At 46.6% G+C, this 24,011-nt stretch overlaps 1 protein-coding gene across 1 annotated transcript; it reads left to right on the forward strand.

The window, feature by feature from the left end:
• Positions 1-249: 249 nt before the first annotated feature.
• Nsun2 (NOP2/Sun RNA methyltransferase 2) lies at positions 250-23,807 on the forward strand. The gene is made up of 19 exons (XM_027400121.2): positions 250-411; positions 510-667; positions 1,225-1,329; positions 5,313-5,418; positions 7,254-7,325; positions 7,973-8,057; positions 9,329-9,521; positions 11,702-11,776; positions 12,902-13,032; positions 15,749-15,822; positions 16,456-16,586; positions 16,915-17,011; positions 19,344-19,522; positions 19,756-19,848; positions 20,385-20,520; positions 20,927-21,007; positions 21,255-21,393; positions 22,634-22,673; positions 22,987-23,807. Exons 1-19 carry the CDS (start codon positions 322-324, stop codon positions 23,264-23,266), a joined length of 2,265 nt encoding a protein of 754 aa, XP_027255922.1. The 5' UTR covers positions 250-321; the 3' UTR covers positions 23,267-23,807.
• Positions 23,808-24,011: the final 204 nt, after the last annotated feature.

Below are 24,011 nucleotides of genomic sequence, written 5' to 3' on the forward strand. Positions count from 1 at the left end.
GCCCCTACAGGGCTACGCCCCTCTCTGCGCGCGCCGCGCTCAGGTCGTCCACGCAGGTGCCTGCGCCTCCGCCCTAGACGGGGGTGATGCAGGCTCAGGGGCGTTTGGAGTTGCTGCGGGGACACATAGTCCCTTTAGGGCTATCACCCTTCCCTTGTGTGCGTTTCCGGCAGGACAGTGCTGCATTCCACAAGGCATATTTCTGGACTTCCCCCTGCTAGGACCCGGCCGCGGGGTCCTCGGGGAGCAGCCGGAAGTGCAGCGTGCGCGCTGGCTCTGCTGGGTAGCTGTGTGCGCTCCGCGTGTGCAGCCGCGTGGGCCATGGGGCGGCGGGCGAGGGGCCGGCGGCTGCAGGCGCAGCCTGAGGGCGCGGAGGACGGCACCGAGGGTGGCGGCAAGCGAGCGCAGGCGGTAGGCACCGGGGACAGCGTGGGCTCGGGCGCGCAGGCTTGCCCGTGGGCCGGGTTAGCTGGGATGGGGGGTTCGCTCACCCCTGGCTCTCCCGTCAGGACTGGGAAGGTGGGTACCCCGAGATCATCAAGGAGAACAAGCTCTTCGAGCACTACTATCAGGAGCTCAAGATCGTGCCCGATGGAGAGTGGGACCAGTTCATGGACTCACTCCGGGAGCCGCTCCCGGCCACGCTGAGGATCACCGGTTACAAAAGGTAAGTCTGGTGTGTTTTTCCTGGGAGGTGGACTTGGGGCGCAGGGGAGCAGTCTGAGTTGCATAGGCGTTGCAGGTGTAAAATCAGAATGTGCGCAGCCCATTCTGATCAAGGCTTGGTTCCTGCGGGTGGGTGAACTGATGCGCCCATCCGAGGAACGTGCAAAACTTGTGGCATCTAATTAGTTTGCCTCCCTTCTCCCCGACCACCATTGTACATCACCCACGATGTCTGTTGCAAATGAAAACGAAGCTGGGCAGAAGTACAGTATTGCGTTTACCTTACTTCTTAAGGTGTGTCCAACCTGTGCCCACTACACAATGCAGTGAAACTAGAGGGGTTTGGGGTTTTAGTTCAGTTGGTTTGGGTGCTGTGCAAACTGAATTCTTAAAAGTTAACAAACAGTGTCTCAGTGTTAGGAGGCTGCACACCCCTGGATGGTTAAGGAACATTTTGGAGTTCATTTTAGTTTTAAAATGATTTTAGTATTAATGTTGTTATATTTTATCAACCTGGCCTTTTAGGCTACTGTGAAAATTGCTTTTTTTTTTCCGTAGCCATGCAAAAGAGATACTCCATTGCTTGAAGAACAAGTATTTTAAGGAGTTGGAGGACCTGGAGGTAGATGGTCAGAAAGTTGAAGTTCCACAGCCACTAAGCTGGTAGGTCCAAAATCCTCCCTCACCCTTGTCTTGGGTGTTTCTTGGATTTCTATTCTATTTACTTATGTATATTTTTGTCCCTTGGATGCATTTCTCAGCTTCATAATCGCTGTAGGCATAAAAAGCCTGGGTGAGCTTTTCCAGCATCTTAAGTTGCCCCCCCCATGCTTTTACCAACATCAGACTGGTGTGTACATGTTCGTAAGTGACACGCAGGTCAGTCAGCTGGTTTTGGGCCCAGCCTCTTTATTGATGTTCCTGGATGACTTTTCTCACTTCTGTTTACAACCCTGAGTTTCCCACATCAGAGTTTCAGGGTAGATGCTCTCCCTCAAGAAAGGGAGAATAGACTCCGCTTGACAAAGCCTCGTCAGGGCTGGTATGGCTCATGTCCCAGTTTTCCCTGGCTCAGCCTCCTGGCAGGTTCAGTCTTCCCTGTGTCCAGCGCCCAAGCATTCATGTTCCCATGATAGTACTATCATGTCCTGTGATCCCTGGAGGCTAAGGCGTAGGATATGACATGCAATGCTCAAAGTGCTACATAACAGCCCAGAAGCTCCATACCCCAAACAAACAAACTTACAGATGTTTTAAATTATGGTTTCCTAGTTCAGATATGGCAATAGAATTTTTGCTAAAGAAGAACATTTTTTTAAGTCATTGCCATGTAAGGGTGAATTTAGTAAAGTCTTTTCTGGTAGCATTTTAGGTTTTGGCTACTTTATACTTATTATTTTGAGACACGGTGTCTTATAGCTCTGGCTGATCCGGACATTGCTCTCTATACTGGGCTGGCCTTGAAGTCACAAAGATTGAACGCCTTGACTCCTTTGTGTTGGAATTAAGGGCCTATGCTACCATGTCTGGCATTTTGACTATTTGTAAATTGATGTTGTCATCTTTTATTTTTAGGTAGCCTTTTGTGGTCACTGGCCATTTGGATTTGCAGTGTCCTTAGCGTAGTTAGGCACAGCTGGATACCAGACACTAAAATGAGTGTGCGGTGATGATCCAAACCTGATGTCACTGCTGCAGAGTACGGGGTCCTGAAGCTTTATGCCCCGCTTCCTAGTTATGTGTTTGGGTTAGATTTAATATTTCAGAAGATAATATATAGGAAGATGGCTCATGCTTGCTGCTGTAGAGCAGTTGTGATTCTGCTGTACTAAGTCGGTGAGAACGGAAAGTGAGTCTTGGCTGCTTTGGTCATTGACTGGTTAAGGTATGAAGGCTTCTCAGCATCTAGCCTTCGTTCCCCTGGTAACTAGCCAGCTGACTGATCTTCTCGAGTCTTGGTTTGAGATTGGTGGTAGTGGTGCTTGCGCATTGTTTGACGTGGAGGCTTCTGGCCTCTTACTTTCCCGTGAAGTTACTGTTCTTCGTCCCACCTGGAGACGTTTGTTCCATAAACCTTGGGCAGGAAGGCTTTGCAGGTGAGGAAGCCTCTTTCTGCTTGCCTCGGCCAGTAGGAAGATAGTTGAGCATGCAAGCTACGAGATGGTGTGCTGTTGTAGTCACCTTGTCCTCCGCTTTCCAACAAATTCCACACAACTGTCAGACTCTTTGAACAGCCCTTGAACACCCAACTGCCCCTAATGCCACAGCTGCTTTCCATGTCATTTTCTGCATTCGTGGACTGGCACAGGGCAGAGCCTTCCAGAGACTCCAGAGAAAGGTCACAGTAGGTGGGGAAGGAAGGGGCTCTGTCTCTGTCAGTGGCTGGCAACAGGCTGCTGCTGCACTTAGTTTTCTGAACACAGCTGAGGTATGAAGAAATATTGGATGTTTTGGGGTCCTAATCGATAGCTTTTCCCACTATCAATGGCAGTTTTTAAATCAGGTTTACATGTCAGTGTTGGTCACTTGGAAATCTCGACAGTCAGACTTCAGCTTTCTGGGACTTGTGGTTTTCTGTTCAAAATGTAGCCGTAGGGTATTCTCTTTAGCCCTTGGCCACAGTGGGGCATAATGTAAAAAGATAGCAGTGCTGCTCTGTCTTGCATAAAACCTCAAATGGGTTTTGAAATCCTTTAAGACACTTGATTTCCTTGGGGCGGCCAGCTCACAAAAAAATGGCACACAGACTTATTATTAATTAGGAAAGCTTGCCCTATAGCTTAGGTTTGTCCCACTAGCTCTTATAACTTAAATTAATCCATTTCTATTCATCTTTGTGTTGCCATGTGAGTTGTGGCTTTTCCCTCTCCTCCTTCGTGTCTCTTCCCTCTGCCTCCGCTGGCGAACTCTGCCTTTCCCCTTCCCAGAGCTCACTCTCTGTCCCCAGAAGTCCTGCCTAACCTCTTTTCCTGTCTATTGGCCAGTCAGCCCTTTAGTAGACCACTCAGAAGGTGCTTTGGCAAAGACATATCTTCCCAGTGTACAAAAAGATTATTCGACAACAAACACACATGTTCATAATTATGCAATCTTAAAAAGTACATTTCAAAATAATTGCCATTGCCTGGTAAGGTTTCATAAGCCTTTGATGGCAGCACTTGGGACGAGGTGGCAGGCAGAAGTTTAAGTCCAGCTTGGTCTATGTAGAGAGCTCTAAAGGAGCCAAAGCTGCATGAGATCTTGTTTTTAAAATATATTTGCTGGTTACTCTAAAAATGTGTAGTCAGTTTTTTTTGTTTTTTTTTTTTTTAATTTTCACTTTTGCATTTAGCTATTTGGAAGTTTAAAACATATTACTCAGGAGATCACTAGCTGTCATGCTCAGTACAGGAGACCTTGAAGCTTATAGTAAACTTGCACCTTAACTGTTGGTACTAGAAACTGACCCATAGGACCATAGAAGCAGCTATTTATTCAGACGAAATGAAAATTCAGTTATTTCTAGTAAGCGAGTGGTGTATAGCATTCACACTGATTCTCTGGTGAGTGTTATATGGTGCTCATGCTGACGCTCTGGGTAGCTGTGTATGGTGTTCACACTGAAGCTCTGGGGAATGGTATATGTGGTTCACACTGACGCTCTGGGGAGTGGTATATGCTCTGATGACTTGGCAGTTTGTACAGTGTACTGCTACTGGTCACAGGCAAGTTTGGGGTTGCCAGAAATTATAATAGTTGGCATTTTGCTTCTCTGTATTTCAGGTGACACAGTGGCCCAGCAGATTTCTCAAACACAACTCTAGGAGCCAAAACTGGGCATATCTATATTACTGCCTTTAGTGACCCAGAATGAATACCTCAGTTTTTGTTTTGTTTTTAACTGCCTGATAAATCGAACATGGCTTCAAAGTACTGTGTGAGTGAGTGGAGGGCGCTGTGCGTAAAATCCACACGCAGTCCCACTTTCATACATAATTTAGAAGACAGAACTTATCACGGGTATCTTAAAACATGGGTATTGAATAGGGTCTTAAGATGCCAGAAGCTTGTTTGTTCTCCTAGTACCTCCCAAGTTTAAATCTGTCACTTGTCACTTGTATCTTTTCCAGTCAGCCTTATTTCATTGTCCCGGCTGCTACCATGGCTACAGATTGATACATAGAAGCTTTGTGTCCCTGCATTGTTAACAGAGTCCATTATGGTGCTGCAGGCATAACAGGAAGCAGTGACACACAGATTGATCATTGTCTCACCTGCTTAGTTTAACGTTGAGTTAACTGGGCGTGGTGAGCACTGTGCTATGGGTCACATCAGAGCCCTTGTTTCTGCCACTGCAGGCGGGTGAAGAGGTACAGGCCAGGCGTAGACACCTTTCCCAATCACTGACCTCATAAAGATAGAATGTGCATAAATTGACACAGACAGCAAGAGAGGTTTTGTCCTTCAGTCTGTATAGGTCACCCTGGCCTGGGAGTTAAAAGCAGGCTCCTGTCTTGTTCCCCTGTAGAACTGCTTTTTGTAGAAATAGAAACTAGTTTAAGGAAATCATGATGGGATATTTGTCAAACATTTAAATGCCTGCTACACACACATGCTTTATTGTATCAAAACAGTGAATCTCTTATCTTTGATCTCATCTCACTTAGGTACCCTGAAGAACTTGCCTGGCACACAAACTTAAGTCGAAAAATCTTGAGGAAGTCCCCGCTGTTGGCAAAGTTCCATCAGTTCCTGGTTAGCGAGACTGAGTGTGTAAGTTGGTTCTGTGATTGGGTGGGTGGGGCTGAAAACACAAAGTGCTGTATCAGAGAACTTTCACTGTAGAGGGGGCAGAGTCAGGCTGTACTAGTTTTAGTTTCTCCATATTGACCAACCTGCTGCTTGAGTCAACCATGGACTCCTGAAGATAGTAAGTTCACCTGTCACTCTTGTCAGTTTGTGTTACTGTCTCCTTTGTGGTTCGACGGGGTGAGTGTAGTGCAGTCAGCCACTCATGGTATTTCTGTTTGGTATGTACGCCTTTTTCTTAGCCTGTCATACTTACAGAGGACACCATTTTAAGGCCACTTGGTGGACTATGGAAGCTGTCTAGTTAATGGCATTATTAATTTCACACTTTATCCTATTATATCTGGCCGTGTAGTTTTCCTGTATTTGACTTTTGCCAGTGAAAACAAATGCTTGTAACTAAGTGTAGCTATGGTTCTCGAAGGTGCTGTCCTGGGTTGTTTTGAGCAGCTTCAGTCACAGGTCCGGACCAGAGGCATCCCCAGAACAGACACTGTCTTTTCATGTAGTGGATAAGTGTGCTCCCTGTAACTTTATTTCCTTCTTTTGGAGTCTTTACTTCACATTTAACTCAGGAGTTTCCCCTCCTTTTGTCCCGTGAACTCTGTTGTACCACTAGATAAAGTGGGCTTCTTGTTCACCAAGCTTTAGAGATTCCTGTGGTTCCCAAATTTCTTCTTTCCTGACGCCATTACCAGTATCACTCATCTTGCTCTGTTCCAGTTTCCAGCTGTTTCCTGCCACCATGACTTTCTGTCAGAATAGGTAGAGGGCATGAATGTGTCTTGGCTTTCCCTCCCTGGGTGGTAAGAGTTGAGAGCTTCCACATCCCCGTCTGTATTGAGCTGTGCCCAGCTCCCCATCCAGGTTTGTGGCTCAGGAAAAGATTAGCAAACCATTGGGTAGCATCAGGTTTGTGCTTTGAGTAGAGCAGAGGCTGTGGGGACCAGTGTGGTGGGCAGCCGGTGGGTAATGGAGACCCAGGCTGTGTAAGGCGAGATGGCTCTTTGGAAGGAGGGCTTCTGGGCTTTATCAGGAGCTAGGTAGTGAGAGCTGTGCAGCTGAGCAGAGTTAGCTTTGTCAACCAGAATCACATGAGTAAACTGGAAGCTTAGAGTTGATGTACCTGGGTGATAGAATCAAAATGCCACAGAGTCACTGCTGACCAGAGACCGAAGAGGGCAGTGGCGGGTGCAGATGTAGAGTCTGGATATCAGTTTTGACTGTCATGTGCCAGCATTTGGCCAAAGCTGGTGGTTTGTGCCCATCTGCTAGTGGAATTATGACTGAGGCGCTGCTGGTCTTCCTCTCCTTTTCTGCTTCTGAATGTGTCTCTTGTGTCTGCCAGCTCTCAAGCCCTCATGAAAACAACACGAGGGCAGTGATGGTTGTTGAAAGGATAGATGGGATCTGTCTCTGCAAGGAGTTGCTTAGATCTGGATAATGGACATTGAGGGCCCCTGATAAAGCAGACCCAGGGAAGAGAAGAGTTACTGCGTGATGGCCACTTTTATCCTCCACTAAATTCCAACTCCCGGCTGAGGACATCACCCAGCCCTCTGCCTGAGAAGACCTAGACTGTGGTCCTAGCCTCCACTCTACCCTTGATGCAAGTGGGTTATTGTTAATTAGATGGCAAGTGACTATCCATTAATTCAGAAATCTCTCCTCACTGATAGTTTTGTGTGGTAGTAGAGATTTTCCTGTCCTGGGAAGATACAGGACCTTTTCCTGTTGCCCTCGGTACCTGCCTGATATGAAGTGCTGTTTTTCTTATTGTTCCTGGTTTTCTCCCCAAGGGAAACATCAGCCGCCAGGAGGCTGTCAGCATGATCCCCCCACTGCTGCTCAACGTAGAGCCCCATCATAAGGTAGTGTACCAGACAGAAATGGGGTGGGGGGGCAGGTACGGCAGTGCCGTGTCCACTCTGCTGAACCCTCAGGAGGGTTAGCCTTTCCCTCTGCTTTCATCTGATAAAGGTGTATTTTAAGCTTTTGTATTTGTAGTTTTGTCTTTTTTACAATAGACAGAGCTACACATGAAATTCTTTACTCTTAAAGGGTTTTTTGTTTTTAACTTAGCAAATTAACTATATAGATATAATCTATATAATCCATGGAGCTCATTAGTGCCGGACACAGTTGCATAATTTTTAAGCAAGTTGGCTTTGTCCACACAGCCCTCTGGGAACAGGTGAGGAAAAGGAAGAAGTAAAGGGATTGGGCCCTGGCTGTGGAGTGACGTTCAGTATCATGCTGGGATGATTTCCTTTCTTCGTTCCTAGTTCTGCAGCTCCCAGTGCTGTTCTGTTCTCACCCCTGTGCAGACTGTGTGTCTGTCATTGTGTGACTTCTTAGTTTTATGGGCAGAGAACATTCTCTCCATCATATAGAAGTGTAGTTTAGGTCTTGGAATGCAGGTCAGCATATTAGAATGACTCACAAAATGGTTTAAGGTCAAATATAGGGTATGATGGCTTTTAAAAGTGACATGTTCTTGTTTGTTTGTTTTTTGTAGATCTTAGACATGTGTGCAGCCCCTGGATCCAAGACCACACAGTTAATTGAAATGTTGCACGCAGACATGAGTGTCCCCTTCCCAGGTAATCACTGGGGGCAGAGAAGCTGTTTTGGTGGGTTGTGGGTGAGGAAAATTTCTTCCCTTTCCTGCTTCCTGGGCAGCAAAGTTGCCTGTGACTGTACGAAAGGTTGCATAGCGTGTTGATGAGTTCTCAAACCAGCACAAACAGACTCTGACCCTTTCAGTATGTGCTGTCTAATAGGAAATAGGCAAGTGTTTTGTCAGATCTGCGCATAGTATACAGACCACTTTTGAAGTTTGGTAGTAACACCCTGCTTTGTTCAGTTTCTGCCATAGCTGAGGAGCAGTGGCTCTTGTTCTTGGCTGTTGCTGTCATTCCCCTCCATTCAGATCCCTTCACCTATCAGCAGTGGGTTGTAGCAACATTTGGTGCCTTGCTTGAAGCGGGCTGTCATGTGCAGTGGTGTGGGGAGGCAGCAGAGTGCCCATAAGGTGGCAGGCAGCCCTTTCTGCAGTCTGCCAGTGGCTCCCGCTTGCTGGCATTTAGAAGCTGCCCAGCCCCAGTTTTGTTTTAGTTGCATACTTACTAACACTGCGGGTGGTTTTCCCCCTTGTTTGGTTGGCTTTTTTTTTTTTTTTTAAGCCCTCATTTTGTTGATAGATAATAATTCCCCCAAAGCATCTATATTACCTGTTTTTAATTATTTCCATGTTGTCAGTAAAAGGTCTTGCTTAGCTGGCAAGAGCAGTCTCTTTGTTCCTGATGTCTTGCATTTCTCGACGTTGGGAAGAACAGTCCTGGCTGTAAATGCTGTTAAGCTTGTCTTTTTTGCTGAAGCGTTATAGAAACCAGAAATGAGCAGGGACACCACTTGGGAAACTTCCCAGGGTGGTTCTGAGCTTGAGACGCCAAGCACCATTGTCCCAGGGCCAGTTGATGGGCTCAGGTGACAAGACCCTGCCCCAAGCCTGATCTTCATTCTACAGCAGAGTTCTGGCACGTGGGCAGGGTGTTGTGTGCTTTTCTCTCCTCGTCTCCCTCATAACTAAAATCCTAGAGAAGTCTTTAATTAGCACAACACTTGAAGCTCAATGCGGACAAAGTCAACAGCTGCTAACAAATGAGACTTGAGGCTTTGATAGTTTTGGGCGCCTATAAAGTCCACGAGTCAACGGTTTGCTCCTTGCCCCTTTTCTAGAAGGTCTTGATAAGGGGTCTGATGTGTCTCAGAGCTTTCCTTCTCACCTGCCGACTGTAGGTTGTGGTTATGTGTTTCAGGTAGTGACTCTCCTTCTACTGCATCTCATCTGACTGCAATTTTGTGTTCCTAGAGGGATTTGTCATCGCAAATGACGTGGACAACAAGCGCTGCTACCTACTTGTTCATCAGGCCAAGCGGCTGAGTAGCCCCTGCATCATGGTGGTGAACCATGACGCTTCTAGCATCCCCAGACTCACAGTAGACGTGAACGGAAGGAAAGAGGTTCTCTTCTATGATCGAATTTTATGTGATGTTCCCTGCAGGTATCTATATTATTAAGAGGCCAGAAAGCCCAAAATCTATCAGGAAGTCAGTCACATGTAGATGAGGTTAAATGACGTGACACAGGAACACGAGTGGTGTGCATGGTTACTGTGGCCAGGAATATGGAGAAGAGCGTGATGTTGCTGGGATAGGACAGAGTGATAAACAGCTCCAGAAGAGAGGTGACATCTGTTTGACACTCAGGCGCGTACACACACGCATGCACATGCATGCACACACACACACCCTAGAATGTATTTCAGGGTGTCACTGGATCCATTTGCGTTCCAAGTATTCTCTTCTTAGAGTGTGTATATTAACAATGCCAGAGTAGGCTGTGCAGTGATGGCATATACCTTTAATCCCAGCACCAGGGAGGCAGAGGCAGGCAGAACTCTGTGAGTTGGAAGCCAGCATGGTCTGCAGAGTGAGTGCCAGGACAGACTCCAAAACTACACAGAGAAACCCTGTCTTAAAAAACTAAAAACAAAGGGGGGGGGGCAAAGTTTTCTTTTACAGCTTGCTACTTAGTTTAGTGTGAGAAATTTAAAAATTGAAACTTAGTGAAACTTATTTTACCTGTATATTGATACTTCAAATTTAATGGCAGAAATGTTAGAGAATTAGACTTTATTTAGAAACATTGTCTTACAAGGAAAGACCCTGTGCTGTTCTAGATATAGTCCAGAAGTCGGTGAAAACCTGCGTGATTAACAGTGTGGATTTGTGGAAACCAGTGCTCAGAATCTGCAAGAGAGAACTAGTCAGAGTGCTTAGGGCACTTGTTTGGAAGGATGTCATTTTCTTAAACATTTTGCTGGTTATGGAACTTAGTTTGAAATTGTAGCTGCTTAACACTAAGTGTGGCTGAGTTAAAGTACATAGAAACTGAAACTTTAGAACTGTATGTAAAGCATGGACTACCTTAAATAACTTACAGCACGGTGAGAAAACTTGTATCAATCTGTGTGAAGCATCACAAATTCATTCATGAGTCATGAATTCTCCTTTCCTTGGTTACAATATTCTTTAACCACGTGGCAGTGGTGGAGTATGCCTTTAATCCCAGCACTCAGGAGACAGAGGCAGAGGCAGGCCTGTCTCTTAGTTAGAGGACAGCCTGGTCTACAGAGTTGAGTTCCAGGACAGCCAGGGCTACACAGAGAAATCCTGTCTCCAAAAACCAAAGGGGGGAAAATGTAATCAGCATGTCAGCATAGAAATCACAATGTTCTTTAACCTCAAGGGTCCCCTGTTTTCCATCCATGTAGTCTTACATATGGTCTTACAATCAAAGGGGAAAAAAATATATTCTGAAAATAAGTTAGTTTTGCAAACACTTGGTCATAGGCTGAAGAAATAGCTGAAATTATGGTAGGGTTTCTACTCAATGAGCTCTCGCATCCAGCCAGGGTGGGGACTGTATATCAGGTCTTGCCAGTCTTTGGCCCCACTCCTGAAGCACAGAGAAATGAAGCCTTGCAGAGTTGTCAGCTGGGGCAGCAGCAAACCCTGGTAGACGAACTAGGACCATGGGAGCCTGTCCTGTAAAATGCACATGCAACTAATTTTCATCAAGTCAATGGAGGAAGTGAGAAAGTTAGTAGTAGTATCAAATCAGCTTGATTGAATTTGCTGTGGCAAAACCTTTACACATATAATTCTGGTTTTAAAATGTCATTTTTTATTAATCGATTTTCTAAGTAGCATTTATGCAAGGGCCTGTCTGTGTTCTAGGTATACCGATTAGTATTGCTGGTGCAGGCTGTACATCCCCTAATTTGAAAATTTAAAGTGTTTCAAAAGCCAATGCATTTTGAGTCCTTGTCAGATCTGCAAGTGAACAACCACACCTGAACTCAAGTGACAAGTCACAGCCAAAACAATGCACGCTCAGAATGGCCTGTGATTATCTTCAGGCTGTGTGTGTGAGGTGTGCATGTAACATGCATACAAAACAAATGGATTTGTGTTTAGAATTGGTTTTCCTCCTCGAATACTTCCAAAGACATCCAGAGCTTGTTTTCTCGGGAGTATTGTGACTGTGGAAGGAGTCTCTTAGAGTTGATGAGGTTCTGTAGTCAGTTTTCACAGTACCTGCTTTGCAGTTGAGCTTGGGTATGACATGCCTGTGAGACATCTACCCAGGCAGGGTTCAGTTAAAATGTCTCCTTTCCAGTGGTGACGGCACGATGAGGAAAAATATTGATGTTTGGAAGAAATGGACCACCTTGAACAGCTTGCAGCTCCATGGGTAAGCGTGTTTACTAGTCTCGGAGACAGGCATGGTCTCCTGACTGACCATCTACAGCTGGTACCTGAGCCACAGTTAGTAGCTGCCTCAGTGATGGTTCTCAGCCCTTTGGGGGGGGTGGTTATCAGATAGTTACATTACAATTCATAACAGTAACAAAATTACAGTTACAAAGTAGCAATGAACCAATTTTATGGTTGGGGTCACTACATGAGGAACTGCATTAAAGGGTCGCAACATTGGGAAGGGTGAGAAACACTGCTTTAAAGCCATTAAGAGTAGTGGCTGTTATTTTTATTCTGTCGAGGTTCATATTTATTTAAATGGCTTTTTATGACCATCTCACATAATATTTGAAGGTTTCGTTGCCTCCCCTGTAACTACTAACTTGGATTTCTTACAGTAGCATCGATTTGTGTTCATTATATTGCCCTGTTTGTGTGTGGCATTCTTTCATATTTCTTAATTTCATGTGTATGAATTTTTTGCCCCAACGTGTATATGTGCACATTGTGTGTGCCTAGTGACTGTGGAGGTCGGAAGACAGCATTAAATCCTGGGACTGGAGTTACAGATGGTCATGAGCCAGCATGTGACACTGGAACCAAACCCAGGTCCTCAGCAAGTGCTGTTGGCTGCTGAGTCATCTCTTCAGCTCACACACAGCGTTTTCGATGGCTCTTTCTGAAGAGCTTGGTCTTTCTTCTTTTAACATGAGCACTTGTCCTTCGGTGTATGGTGGGATGGTCTGGTAGACTAGTGAAAACTGACTGCAAATAATTTAACTTTGCTTATTAAACCCCACTGGTTTTGTGAATTGTAGGAAAGGGTTTTTATTTTCCATAGAAAAACCTCATATCTGAATAAATTTGGAGATTTTTAGTAGAGAAAATTTAGTAGTTGTACTTTTTTTATTATTATTACATTGTTGAGAAACATGACAGAACAGAAAAATACAAAAGTAGATTTCTAAGAATGAACACAATGGCTTCTATAAGATTGCATTAACTCCATTTGCCACCTTGAGAAGTGCTTGGTTTGTTCCATATCACAGTGCGTGTGTGACAGGTGAGTAGGTGCTCTGCGGCCCATTCTCTGCTGTGTTAACCTGCCCTCCTCCCTTAGCCTACAGCTCCGGATTGCAACTCGAGGTGCTGAGCAGCTGGCAGAAGGGGGCAGGATGGTGTACTCCACGTGTTCCCTGAACCCGGTCGAGGACGAAGCGGTAATAGCGGCCCTGCTGGAGAAGAGTGATGGTGAGCATGTGAGCCGGCCCTTAGGGGACAGTGAACACGCTGTAGGGGAAGGGGAGGTTGGGTCCTGATTATTTGCATGTGTGTTTAACCTATTCCTGTAACTCTTTAAGTCAATTGTCCATTTAAAAATAGGTTTCTGAGATGCATTTGTCATATTTTGTGAATTGCTGGGAATCTGAAGGCTTGATGACAAATCTTTGCTCGTTTACGTGTAATGACAAAATGATTGACATTATGTCAGGTCTTTACGACACTGGTGTATGTGAAGGTGTTTAATAGGGTAGTAATCCCATTAACTGCAGCACAGCATGTTAGGGATTGACATTACTGTGCAGCTCTTACTGTTGTCCATCTTACTTCCTCACCCTGTGAAACCGAGTGAGTCGCTCTGTCTCCCTGCTACCACCCCTGCTGCCACCATTCGGAGTTTTTCCTCTGGACTTCTGGTCCTAGGGTCCTCCTCATGCAGGTGGTCATAATGTAGCTGTCTTCTCATGAAGGCCTGTTTGCTTCAGTACAAGGTTTCTGTCAGGTTTCATTCCTAGTTGTCTGTATGACACAACTTCATTCACTGCATCATCAGTCATGGGTGACACTTGGGACTGTGAACACGGTGTGTGATAAGAGTCTCCGAGACAGCCTGCTCTCTGTGCTTTGGGATGTGCATCTGGAAGGCGTTTGCTGAACTCTGTGGTAACTTAAGTCTTCCTGCATTGAGGACTTACAGGGCCGCTTTTTTTGTGTGTGTGTGCTGACAACATCATTGTCCATCCTGTACATGGGTTCCATTTGCGTCATGTCCTTGCCAAACCTATGGTTGTTTTGTTAGTACCCATCCCAATGGGTGTAAGGTCCTAGCACACTGAATTACTATCAGACAGGCAACATTTTCAAACTATTCCAAGACAGCATTTCTCATGATGCTTTTTAAAATGCTTCAGTTTTAGCATTCGGCTGAAAAGATAGGATTTTGAAAAAGTGCATGTGGAGAAGGAAATGAGTGATGGAATATATGTCCTTAGGCACTCTGGGGTCAGGTGAAAAGAACTGAACCTGCGCTGGTCTGTGGTGGTGCACCCTGAAATCCCAGCACTCAGGAGACAGAGGCAGGCAGATCTCTGTGAGTTGGAGGCCAGCCTAATCTACAAAGCAAGTTCCTGGATAGCCAGAGCTGTTACACAGAGAAACCCTGTCTTAAACCACCACCCCACCCCACCCTGGGGGAGGGAGGAATTTAACTTGCTCAGATTTATGCCTCTGTTAGCTGGACTTTTAGAAAAAATGGGATTCTGGTAACTAGAATGATAGACTCCATATCTCTCTTTAGCTATAGCCTAGTCCCTCTCTGACAAACAGTCAACATGTTCACAGAGCAGCTAGTTTCTGTCACTGCTCAATGGCAAGGCTAAGCCAGGAGGAACAGGGCCTGTGTTCTCAACATCTGGAAGAGGGAGACAGAGGACCTGGTTTCAAGGCCAGTGTGAGCTGCACAGGCCATCCTTTTTTGAAAGCCCAGGGTGGGGATGAAGATCAGTGACAGTCCTTGACTGGCAGGAGCAGCCGTTGGGTTTGATCCCCAGCAGTGCAGCAACAGTGCTTGAACCCTCTGAAGGTGGTTGTAGGATATGAGGGATTCATACTCTTTGGGGGTATCCTTTTATTGATAAAAAATGACTTTGATTTCTTGGTGATTGGTTTGACTGGAGTAGGTGATAAATGCAGCTACTCTCACCTGAAACACAGGCCTGATGGTGACAGGAGCCTTCTGTCATCAGGCCAGGCATTTGATCCTAGTCACAAGCTTCAAACAGAATGGAGCCACAGAAAGTGCCTAGGTACTGGGAAATGAGGGAGTGTCAAACACTCAGAGTTGACACACACACATGCTTTGGATAAGCTCTGGAGGTGGACAGCAGTAAAACTGGAGGAAAAGTGCTCACAGGCATGGAGGCTGCAGATGGGGTGGGCTGGAGCTTATCCGGGACTATCTCTGCTCCTGGGTGTGGCTACTGGGCCTGCTGGATGGAGAACCAGTGTCTACGAGCTCATTGTGTTTGATTTGAAGGAGGAAGGCTCTTAGCAGGCTGCTTCTGTGAAAGTCACCGCCTAGGATCCCCTTGCGGAGGGGGGTGGGGGTCCTTTGGTTTGTTTATACAGTTATTCGGGGTCCTCTCTGCTTCTCCAGGGAGCTTTGTTGTTGGTGTTTTCCACAAGTCTAATGGTAGCTGGTTAAATGGTGACTGATGCCCCACTGTACAGCCTCCTACAACGTCACTGTTAGAAACGGCAAGATCAGAGTGTGTTCACACTGCCCTGCTGTAAGGCAACTTTAGAAAACTTCCCAGGATGTAAAACTTTATGGTTGAACTCCATACTGGGGTGTTTGTTAGACAGAAAGGCATGAAGGTGTAGGTCACCCGACCAGTGTGTTTATTGAGTTTTAATTTACATTTTAAGAATACAATTAAATGACTTTTAGTAAAGTTACTCAGCTGAGTCTGTCACCACAGTCCAGTTTGAGGTCTTTTTTTGCGCCTCAAGATGGTTCTTTGTGGCCGTTAGCATTTACTCCTGGGCCTACTCCAGGCTACTTTCTGTCAATGGATTTGCCTTCCCTGGACATTCTTAAAATGGAGCCACACTGTGTGGACTTTGCTGCGTGCCTTTGAATGGGCACAGTGTGGCAGCTTGTGGGGTTTTCCTCCTCTATTCCTAGGTGCTCTTGAACTGGCTGATGTATCTGCTGAGTTGCCAGGACTGAAGTGGATGCCTGGAGTCTCTCAGTGGAAGGTAATCCTGCGGTGAGGACTTTTTAGTTCAGAGGAGCAGGGATACCTAAAGGAGTTAAGAGCCACAAGTGTTGGGAAACATTCGTGTTTGGGAATTGTGAATCAATGCACTCACAGATTCTATTTAAAGACAAATGCTAGATTCCATGTGTTTTTCTCTGTTTTTGTTCCTCATATAGAAACTATCTTTGCTCTCATGTCCATAAATTAAAACCTTGCTGAGTATGTGGTGTGTGTGTGTGTGTGTGTGTGTGTGTGTGGTGTGTGTGTGTGTGTGTGTGTGTGTGTGTGTGTGTGGCAGGGGATTGCAATTCAACCTTGCTTTTTTATAAACAAAACAGTTCCCTTTTGACCTTCGTACCCAAACAGTCTGAGATTTGTTTTGTTTTAAGTAAGTAAATAACCTGGTCAGAGGGCTTGATGATGCTTATCCTGGATTTGGGGGTGAAGGTATTTTGGTATGTTTTTAAAGTTGCCCTATAAGTTATTTGCCAAGCATTCTTTAGCTTTGTCTTTGCAAATAGTCTTTCTCTGGAGAGACAGATTTACCCTTTGTGCTATGTGGAGGAACTCATGCCTTTCCCTGTGCACTGGTGTGCTCTTCACTGCAGTAGTGCTGCTGGTCTCTCTGCAGGTCATGACTAGAGATGGGCAGTGGTTTGCAGACTGGGATGAGGTTCCCCAGGGCAGGCACACACAAATTCGACCTACTATGTTCCCACCAAAAGACCTGGAAAAACTGCAATCGATGCATCTAGAGCGATGGTAAGTGTAGGCACTGTGAGCTTTAGAGTAGGGAGATAGTCTGTCCAGTTGGTGAACTTGGTACCCGTTGGTTGCATGAGCTTTTCATCCCTCATTCATTAGTGTGTAGTGATTGTACAAAAGGAAGGCTTCATTGTAACAGTTTCATAAATGCATGCAGTGTCCCTTGTCCTCCATCTTTGCTTGTTTGCCCTCATCTTCCCCCATCCCCCTCCATGGACTCTTCAAAGACCCTATGAGTGGGAGCTCTTCTGTGAGTGGGGCTTAGTGTTTTCGGTAGGGGAAGCTGAGGTCATTTGTATGATGTTTTATATATGCACTGTTTTAGCCTCCGAATACTACCACATCATCAGAACACCGGAGGCTTCTTTGTGGCAGTATTGGTCAAAAAAGCATCAATGCCATGGAATAAGCGTCAGCCAAAGGTAAGGGCTTTTAAATCCAAAACTATCTCACAGAACATTAGACCTTACTCCTGTTCATGCAAGACAAAACCTGTAAGAATTGTTACAGTTGAAACGCAAAGTTTGAGGGTGGGGATGTTTAGAGAGTCTAAGCCTAAAGGAAGGGGGATTCATCTACATTTCAGATTTTCCAAAAAAGATGGTGAGAAAGGCCATGTTTGGGTAGCACATTCTTTCTCCATCTTGAAGTTCAGCTACTTAACAGCAGTTGGAATGACGTGAGATTGACAGTGGGTAGGACTAGGGGCTCTGAGGCTGGAGTCCTCTCACACCATAGGGGTTCATTCTGCCTCCTGTATGTGCTGGCCACGGGTGAGGCTCTCTCTTTTCATCTGTGAGCAGTCATGGGAAGTGGTGTCTGATGGCCTTCCCAGTAGCTATACATGGTCCCTCCCCTCATCTCTGTTAGTCCAGCCATTGTGACTCATAAATTAGACTTCTGTGGTTATAGACTGTGGCCTGGAATTGTTGCGCAAACCTCTGTTTCAAGATCATCTTGGATTAGGACTAAGACTGCTCAGCTTTGGAAAAACAAAACAAAAAAGAACTGTTTTATCAAGATTGCAGCCTGCTCTGGCCGCCCAGGGTAACTTTTCTTTCAGCTTCCCGCTGTTGAAGGCAGAGACCCTGTGCTTTGGGTGTCACCGTGAATTTTGTAGGCTTGGAAGGTCCTGACCTTGAAGCTGGGGGCCTAACTCTAGGGAATCCCAACCCCCTGGGAGTAAAGCTGTTCTTCTTCCTGATAGAGGGAAGATGCCAGCCATAGGCAGTCTTTGTTTTCCAATAGTGTGCTTTAAAAAAAAAAAAGTAAAATGAACTTGTCTGCTACATTTTACTCATGCTCGAATGTTTAAAATGCTGCTTCCAGGCAGTCAGTTGGGGTTTGGTATCAGTGTGCCTTGTGTCTCCTTATAGTGTGTTTTACCAGCGGCATGCATTTAGTTAGTTATTTGGAGCTGGGGTTGAAACTAGAGTCCTTTCCTATGCTTAGCACATGCTCTACCTCTCAGTTCTGTGTCCAGCTCTAGTAGTGTGTGTTCTGGGAGTGATGTGTCTGTTTGTACAAGTGGCGTTTCCTGTGCTCTGGACCCATAGCTAGTGGTTCTGAGCTGTAGGGAACAGTCCAGCAGCTGTTGTGAGTGTGCTGTAGATTGATCTACACTGAAGTGCCTCTGGCTTCATGCTACTTCTGCAGTGTAAACGGGTGTTTCCCCTTTGATAAGTTTTCTTGCTTTTTAAAGTACGCCATGTCATTTGCAGGGTTCCATGTTAGCATTTCCCCCTTCTCTCTCTCTCTCTCTCTCTCTCTCTCTCTCTCTCTCTCTCTGTGTGTGTGTGTGTGTGTGTGAGAGAGAGAGAGAGAGAGAGAGAGAGAGAGAGAGAGAGAGAGAGAGAGCAGTGTGCACTGCTGGGGGTACACTCCTCATGAGGTCGTGTGTTACTAGTCAGTCGTGGGGAACAGAGAACACTCAGAATTAAAGCCACGGGTATAGACACTGCTGTGTCTTTCGAGAGAAGCTGTGGACAGCGGGCTATTGGAGATGTCTCTTGAGACTTGCTGTGACTGGGGAACTTGCCTGCATCGCAGCATCCTAAATTTTAACCTGACAGCAGGACTGGAAGATCTACTCTTATAGATCTTCTGACATGCAGGAAGGACACAGCTTTGTAGATTGTTTGGTGTTGCTAGTCCTGGGCTGTGTGCCTGTTGGGCAAGTGTGCTAGAATACTGAGATACATCCCCAGGCCTATAAAAACTTAAACGTTTAACTAAAACTGTTTGCTTCTACTCCAAGCCAGTTGTATATCATGGTTGCCCCCATTCTTTCTTTCCCCTGGTTCCTGAAACCCTGTAAGAATGTTCCTCCTAATTACACCCTGGAGCAGTTCCCACAGCCCTCTTTTGGTTAGGTTTCATCAGTTACATGCCTGTGCCTAACTCGGCAGGATCCCTGGTTATTAGCACATTCTCTCATTCTCGTGAACTTCATGTGCCTTTCCCAGAGCAGGCACAGGGTTACTGAGTAAGAACAGGCTGGCTCTGTAGGCCTCTACCAAGGCCAGCCTTTGGTGTTCTTTGTGGGACCACTGCAGAGTCACCTCCAAATGAACAGGGACTGCAGATTCCATTTACAAGAGCAAACTCTGAAAGCGATATGTTTTAAGAAAACTTTGTTGTCATCTAATGTCATAGAAGAGTACAACTGGTGGATATAAACATGAGAGTTTTAATTTTCTTGCAGTGGTGAAGTGTGTTGCTTTATTGTGAAAATGAATTTGTTCCCCTGGACAGGTACAGAGTAAATCTTCAGAGCCCAGGGAGACCACAACATCCGGCCCTGTGGGTGCCACAGAGAGGAATCATGGTGACCATTCTGAGCTGGACGGGCAGATGACCACAGGAGCCGGTGACTCAGAAGCAACACACACTGAGAACACAGAGTGTAATGAAAAGAAAGATGGCGTGTGTGGGTGAGGAAAACTACCTCTGGACATGTAAACTAAATGGGGTCCCAGAGCCTTAGCCGTGGAAGTTTCCAGGGAGTGAGCACACTGCCCAGATTGTGTGCTAGGGTCTTCAGGCAAGAGAGCACCCACAGCTGCTGTCAGCACTGGGTACTGGTGGGGCAGGGTGAGTGCTGTGGGAATGAAGGTTTCTGCCATGGTTGCTGATGGCCCTTACCACCTCCATATTCCCTCCTCAGCCCTCCTCCATCAAAGAAGATGAAGTTGTTTGGATTTAAAGAAGATCCATTCGTGTTCATTCCTGAAGATGACCCTTTGTTCCCGCCAATTGAGTAAGAGTCCTGCCGCTTGAATTCCACATCACCAGTTGCATACGGCTGATGTTTTGTAGTTCGATCCTTCCTCCTGACCGAAGCTTAGAACTGGGTAGTGCTAGAGAGGCGCACCTGCCTTACCACCCGGAGGTGAGGGCGTCAGAAGGGCCGTCCACCAGGACCCAATGTAGGTTCGTCTCACTCCGTTGGGTGTAGAGGCAGTGGCCGCGGATCCCAGTCTGCTCTTGTTGGGAAGCGGAGGAGAGAGGAGGTCTGAGCAGCAGAGGAGTTACCCTGCACGGGGACACAGGAAAGCATACTGTGAGAGCGTTACTGTTTGGCCCAGTGCGGGAGTCTGGGCTCTTCATCATCCGAGTAGCAGTTGGTAGAGGAGCTGCTCCTGGAACAGCCCTTGGCCTGGCTATCCTCCAGGCCCATCCTGCTTGTGCTTTGAGACAGGTGGACTGTGTCTGAAAGTAAGGTTCTGTTTCATGCCATGACGTTCATGGGTGTCTGCCCTGGGCTGACTGTAAGCAGTGCCGCTTTGTTGACAGGAAGTTTTATGCCTTGGACCCTTCGTTCCCGAGGATGAATCTGCTTACCCGAACTACAGAAGGGAAGAAGCGTCAACTTTACATGGTCTCCAAGGAGCTGAGGAATGTGCTGCTGAACAACAGCGAGAAGATGAAGGTGAGGGCCCGATGAGGCATGAGCAGGTTCCAGTGCCCCCCACCCCATTTCATTTTCTCCCGACACTTTTCCTCGGGTTTGCCAGCCTAGAACAGTGCTGTGGTGAACCGCCTTGCTCAGCTCCTCTTGGGTGTGCTGGGCTATCGGGGCAGTGACTCGAAGTGCCTATGTCTTGATGTACACTGAGGTGTGTGTGACTTACTCTTGTGTTTAATGGTTGTCATGAGCTGTGGACATAGAAGCAGTTGGAACTGAGTTGACTCTTGGGAACCAGTTCCAGAAGGGGCCGTTTCTCTCCCCATCCCTTTCCAAAACTGCTCATAGGTGGCCGTGTTACCTTGCAGTGGAAGGGGCTGCAGTAAACAATTGTCCTTAACTCCTGTCTCGTCTCATTCTTAACTTACAGGTCATTAACACCGGGATAAAAGTCTGGTGCCGAAATAACAGTGGCGAAGAGTTTGACTGCGCGTTCCGTTTGGCACAGGAGGTAATTTGGGAATGGAAAGTCCTAGCCATGGTGGTGTGAGACAGTCAAGAGAGTGCCTTATGGCATGTCACTAGATTTCAGTACTTCAAGGCTTGCCAGAGCTGACCAGGCTACCTAAGAGGTCCTTGGGTTCCTCTAGGGCCTTGACCCAGGGGAGGGACTTTAGACAAGTCATGAACCCCACAGTAAAAGCATCCATGGAATCACAGCTAATACTCACACACACTCTCTGTCTGGACTCCTGCAGGGGATATATACATTGTATCCATTTATTAACTCAAGAATCATTACTGTGTCCATGGAAGATGTGAAGACGCTGTTGACACAGGAGAACCCTTTCTTCAGGAAACTCAGCAGTGAGGCCTATAGTCAAGTCAAGGACCTGGGTGAGTAACTGGACCCAGAGGCTGGCATGTGTGTGTGGCCTTCAGGGGGCCTGCACACTTCTCAGTCACATGTGTCAGTGCAGGCTGTACTCAGTTGACACAGGTCTCCCCTTAGCATGCTTACAGCCCTGGCTTTGATCCCCATGAACTGCACAGACTGAACCTGCCTGCAATCCCAGCACTCAGGACATGAGTCAGGAAGGTCAGGTGTTCAAAGTCATCCTTGGCTGCACAGCAAGTAATATGAGTAACAGCTGTGGGTAGGACGTTCACTCTGGAGGGACTTTTAAGTCACCCACAGATGACTTAACATTACAGAGGCTGTAAGTGGGCTTTGTGTAAATCCTTGACATTCGTGTGAAAGACTCAACACCTTTTTGAGGGTTCTTTCCCTTGTCCCTGTGGAACCCCTACTGCTATGAGGCAGCACCACTGAGTTTATAGAGCACTGGGGCCTGACTCCCCAAGCCGTGATTGGCTGCACCTTGCTGAGCTGGACATTGGACATGGCCTGGGGTCCTGGTCATGTGGCCCACATGTTTACTCTCGAGTTCAGGTTCCCCTCTGTTACTCCTGAGACCCACAAGCAGTCTGTTGCACTGTCTGTCCTCTTACACTCCTAAACTTCTGCGTTAGGTCACTAGGTCATGGTGGTAACATCTGCAGCAAGCCCCCCTTTTCCTTTGTTGGCACTCCTCTCACGAGTATCTGTTGGTGTGTACAGACAGCTCACTCTGCAGCTGTGTGGTTCTGGGCTTGTGTGACCTTTTCTCACCCTGGTGTGAGCCACAGGCATGCAGAGTTTGGACATTCTTATCTCCCACTCCAACTCCTCAGAACCACAGTTCAAAAGGAGAAACAGGAACTTCATATTTCTTTCTTTCTTTTTTTAATCTTATGGTTTGGCATGTGTGTGCCATAATGGGCATGTGGAGCTTCCTTCCTTACACTGTGGGTTCTGGGATCAAACCCCAGAATCCAGTCTTCAGGTTTAGATAGCAAGCACTTTTACCAGCTGGGCCATTGCGCTGGCCCTCATCCTTCTTTGAGGTGGTGGGGTATAGGACTTGACGATTCTCATGTTACTGTGGGCTGCATCTAGGAGTGCTGAGAATTGACCAGTAATTAAGACTCAGCCTCCTGCTCCACCAAGAGTTATTGTCTTGAAAACAACACACACGTCTTAGTTGTGGCCACTAAGTGAAAACTTGGCACATGTGTCTGTTCTCTTTTCCTCCAGCAAAGGGAAGTGTTGTGCTGAAGTACGAACCGGATTCTTCGTAAGTGTATATGCCTCACTGTTGGATATGTAGCTCATGGTGTGACCCCAACACTTGAAGGCTAGGGCAGGAGGGTCCCAGGCTACAGCATTTTCAGGGCCTTGCCCTTTGGGGAGTTCCAGATAACAAAGGCAGTAAGATGGTAGCCACTGGGTGGGAGGAGGAACAGCAAACTGACTGCGCCCATGGCAGGAATTGGAGGAGTGGGGACAGCTTTTTTTTTTTTTTTTTTTTTTTTAAGAAGTTGCACGTCAGTCATTAGATGTAGCTAACAGGTTGCTTAATGCTTACATGGGTCCTTCTTCGTTGGCAGGAATCCAGATGCCCTCCAGTGCCCCATTGTGCTGTGTGGGTGGCGGGGAAAGGCTTCTATTCGAACTTTTGTGCCCAAGAACGAGCGGCTTCATTATCTCAGGATGATGGGCCTGGAGGTGTTGGGAGAAAAGAAGAAAGATGGGGTCATTCTTACCAATGAGAGTGCAGCCAGCCCAGAGCAGCCTGAAAACGATGAGGGTGATGAGCAAACAACACAAGAGGCCTGCGTCCCAGATGCCACAACTGGTGACCCAGCTGCAGCTGAGCCATCCCGGTGAAGATGTCTCCACACGCTGAACTGCTAGCGTCCCTTGGTGTTGGAGATGAAATCCAGAATGTCCTTAGCAGCGAAGTGTATTGTTGGGGGCCTATGCACGGGTGGGTGGCAGCAGTCTGGGGAGAGTTGTGTTTTCTAGCCTTTAGGAGTCCCACTGGCAGATTGGATCCGTGTCTCTGCTAGTAAAGGCTGATGCAAAACAGCCTTTGCAGAAGTTCGGGTCCCTTGTTGGGCCAATATTGGCCTAGTCTTTTAAAAATTATTTATAGTAAAAACTACAACTCTTTAGGAAACGGCTCTATGCTTTAATAACGTTTGGACTGCATTGGTGCACCATGCAGTAATGCTGTCACCTGAGACCTCAGGTGACTTCTGTGCCTTTGTGATAAAGGGAGAAGTAAGCGAGAGTGAAGACTTCCCAGAGTGAAGACTGGTGAATCATGAGGGTAGTTGTGGGGACAGTTCTGTGCTTACCTAGCAGGTGCTTTAAGTTGGGTTGCACTTACTTGGGTCATGAAATAAAGAGCTATTATGATAACGTGTCTCTGTGTGTGACTTTGATTTGTCCTTCGTTGCTAATAGGAGAGAAAGCCCAGCCCTCTTGGTCTCTGTTATAAGCATTGAAGCAAGGCTACCATGGAGTTGTCGCCAGTGAATCCTGAACAGCTTCCTGCTCCAGTGAGGTGCTGCAGACTGGATTGGGGTTTACTGGACTAGATCCTTGACCTGGTTTTAGCACAGAACCA

This window comes from Cricetulus griseus, chromosome 2 (assembly GCF_003668045.3).
Source record: "Cricetulus griseus strain 17A/GY chromosome 2, alternate assembly CriGri-PICRH-1.0, whole genome shotgun sequence".
In the NCBI taxonomy this organism is placed as follows: Eukaryota; Metazoa; Chordata; class Mammalia; order Rodentia; family Cricetidae; genus Cricetulus; species Cricetulus griseus.

Bases quoted from the DNA above. Each gene is read 5' to 3' on its own strand.
- Nsun2 (XM_027400121.2), top strand. From the start codon at position 322: ATGGGGCGGCGGGCGAGGGGCCGGCGGCTGCAGGCGCAGCCTGAGGGC. The intron at 19,523-19,755 runs GTGAGGAAAACT...TTCCCTCCTCAG, and splicing joins AAGAAAGATGGCGTGTGTGG to CCCTCCTCCATCAAAGAAGA. The intron at 20,521-20,926 runs GTGAGGGCCCGA...CTTAACTTACAG, and splicing joins ACAACAGCGAGAAGATGAAG to GTCATTAACACCGGGATAAA.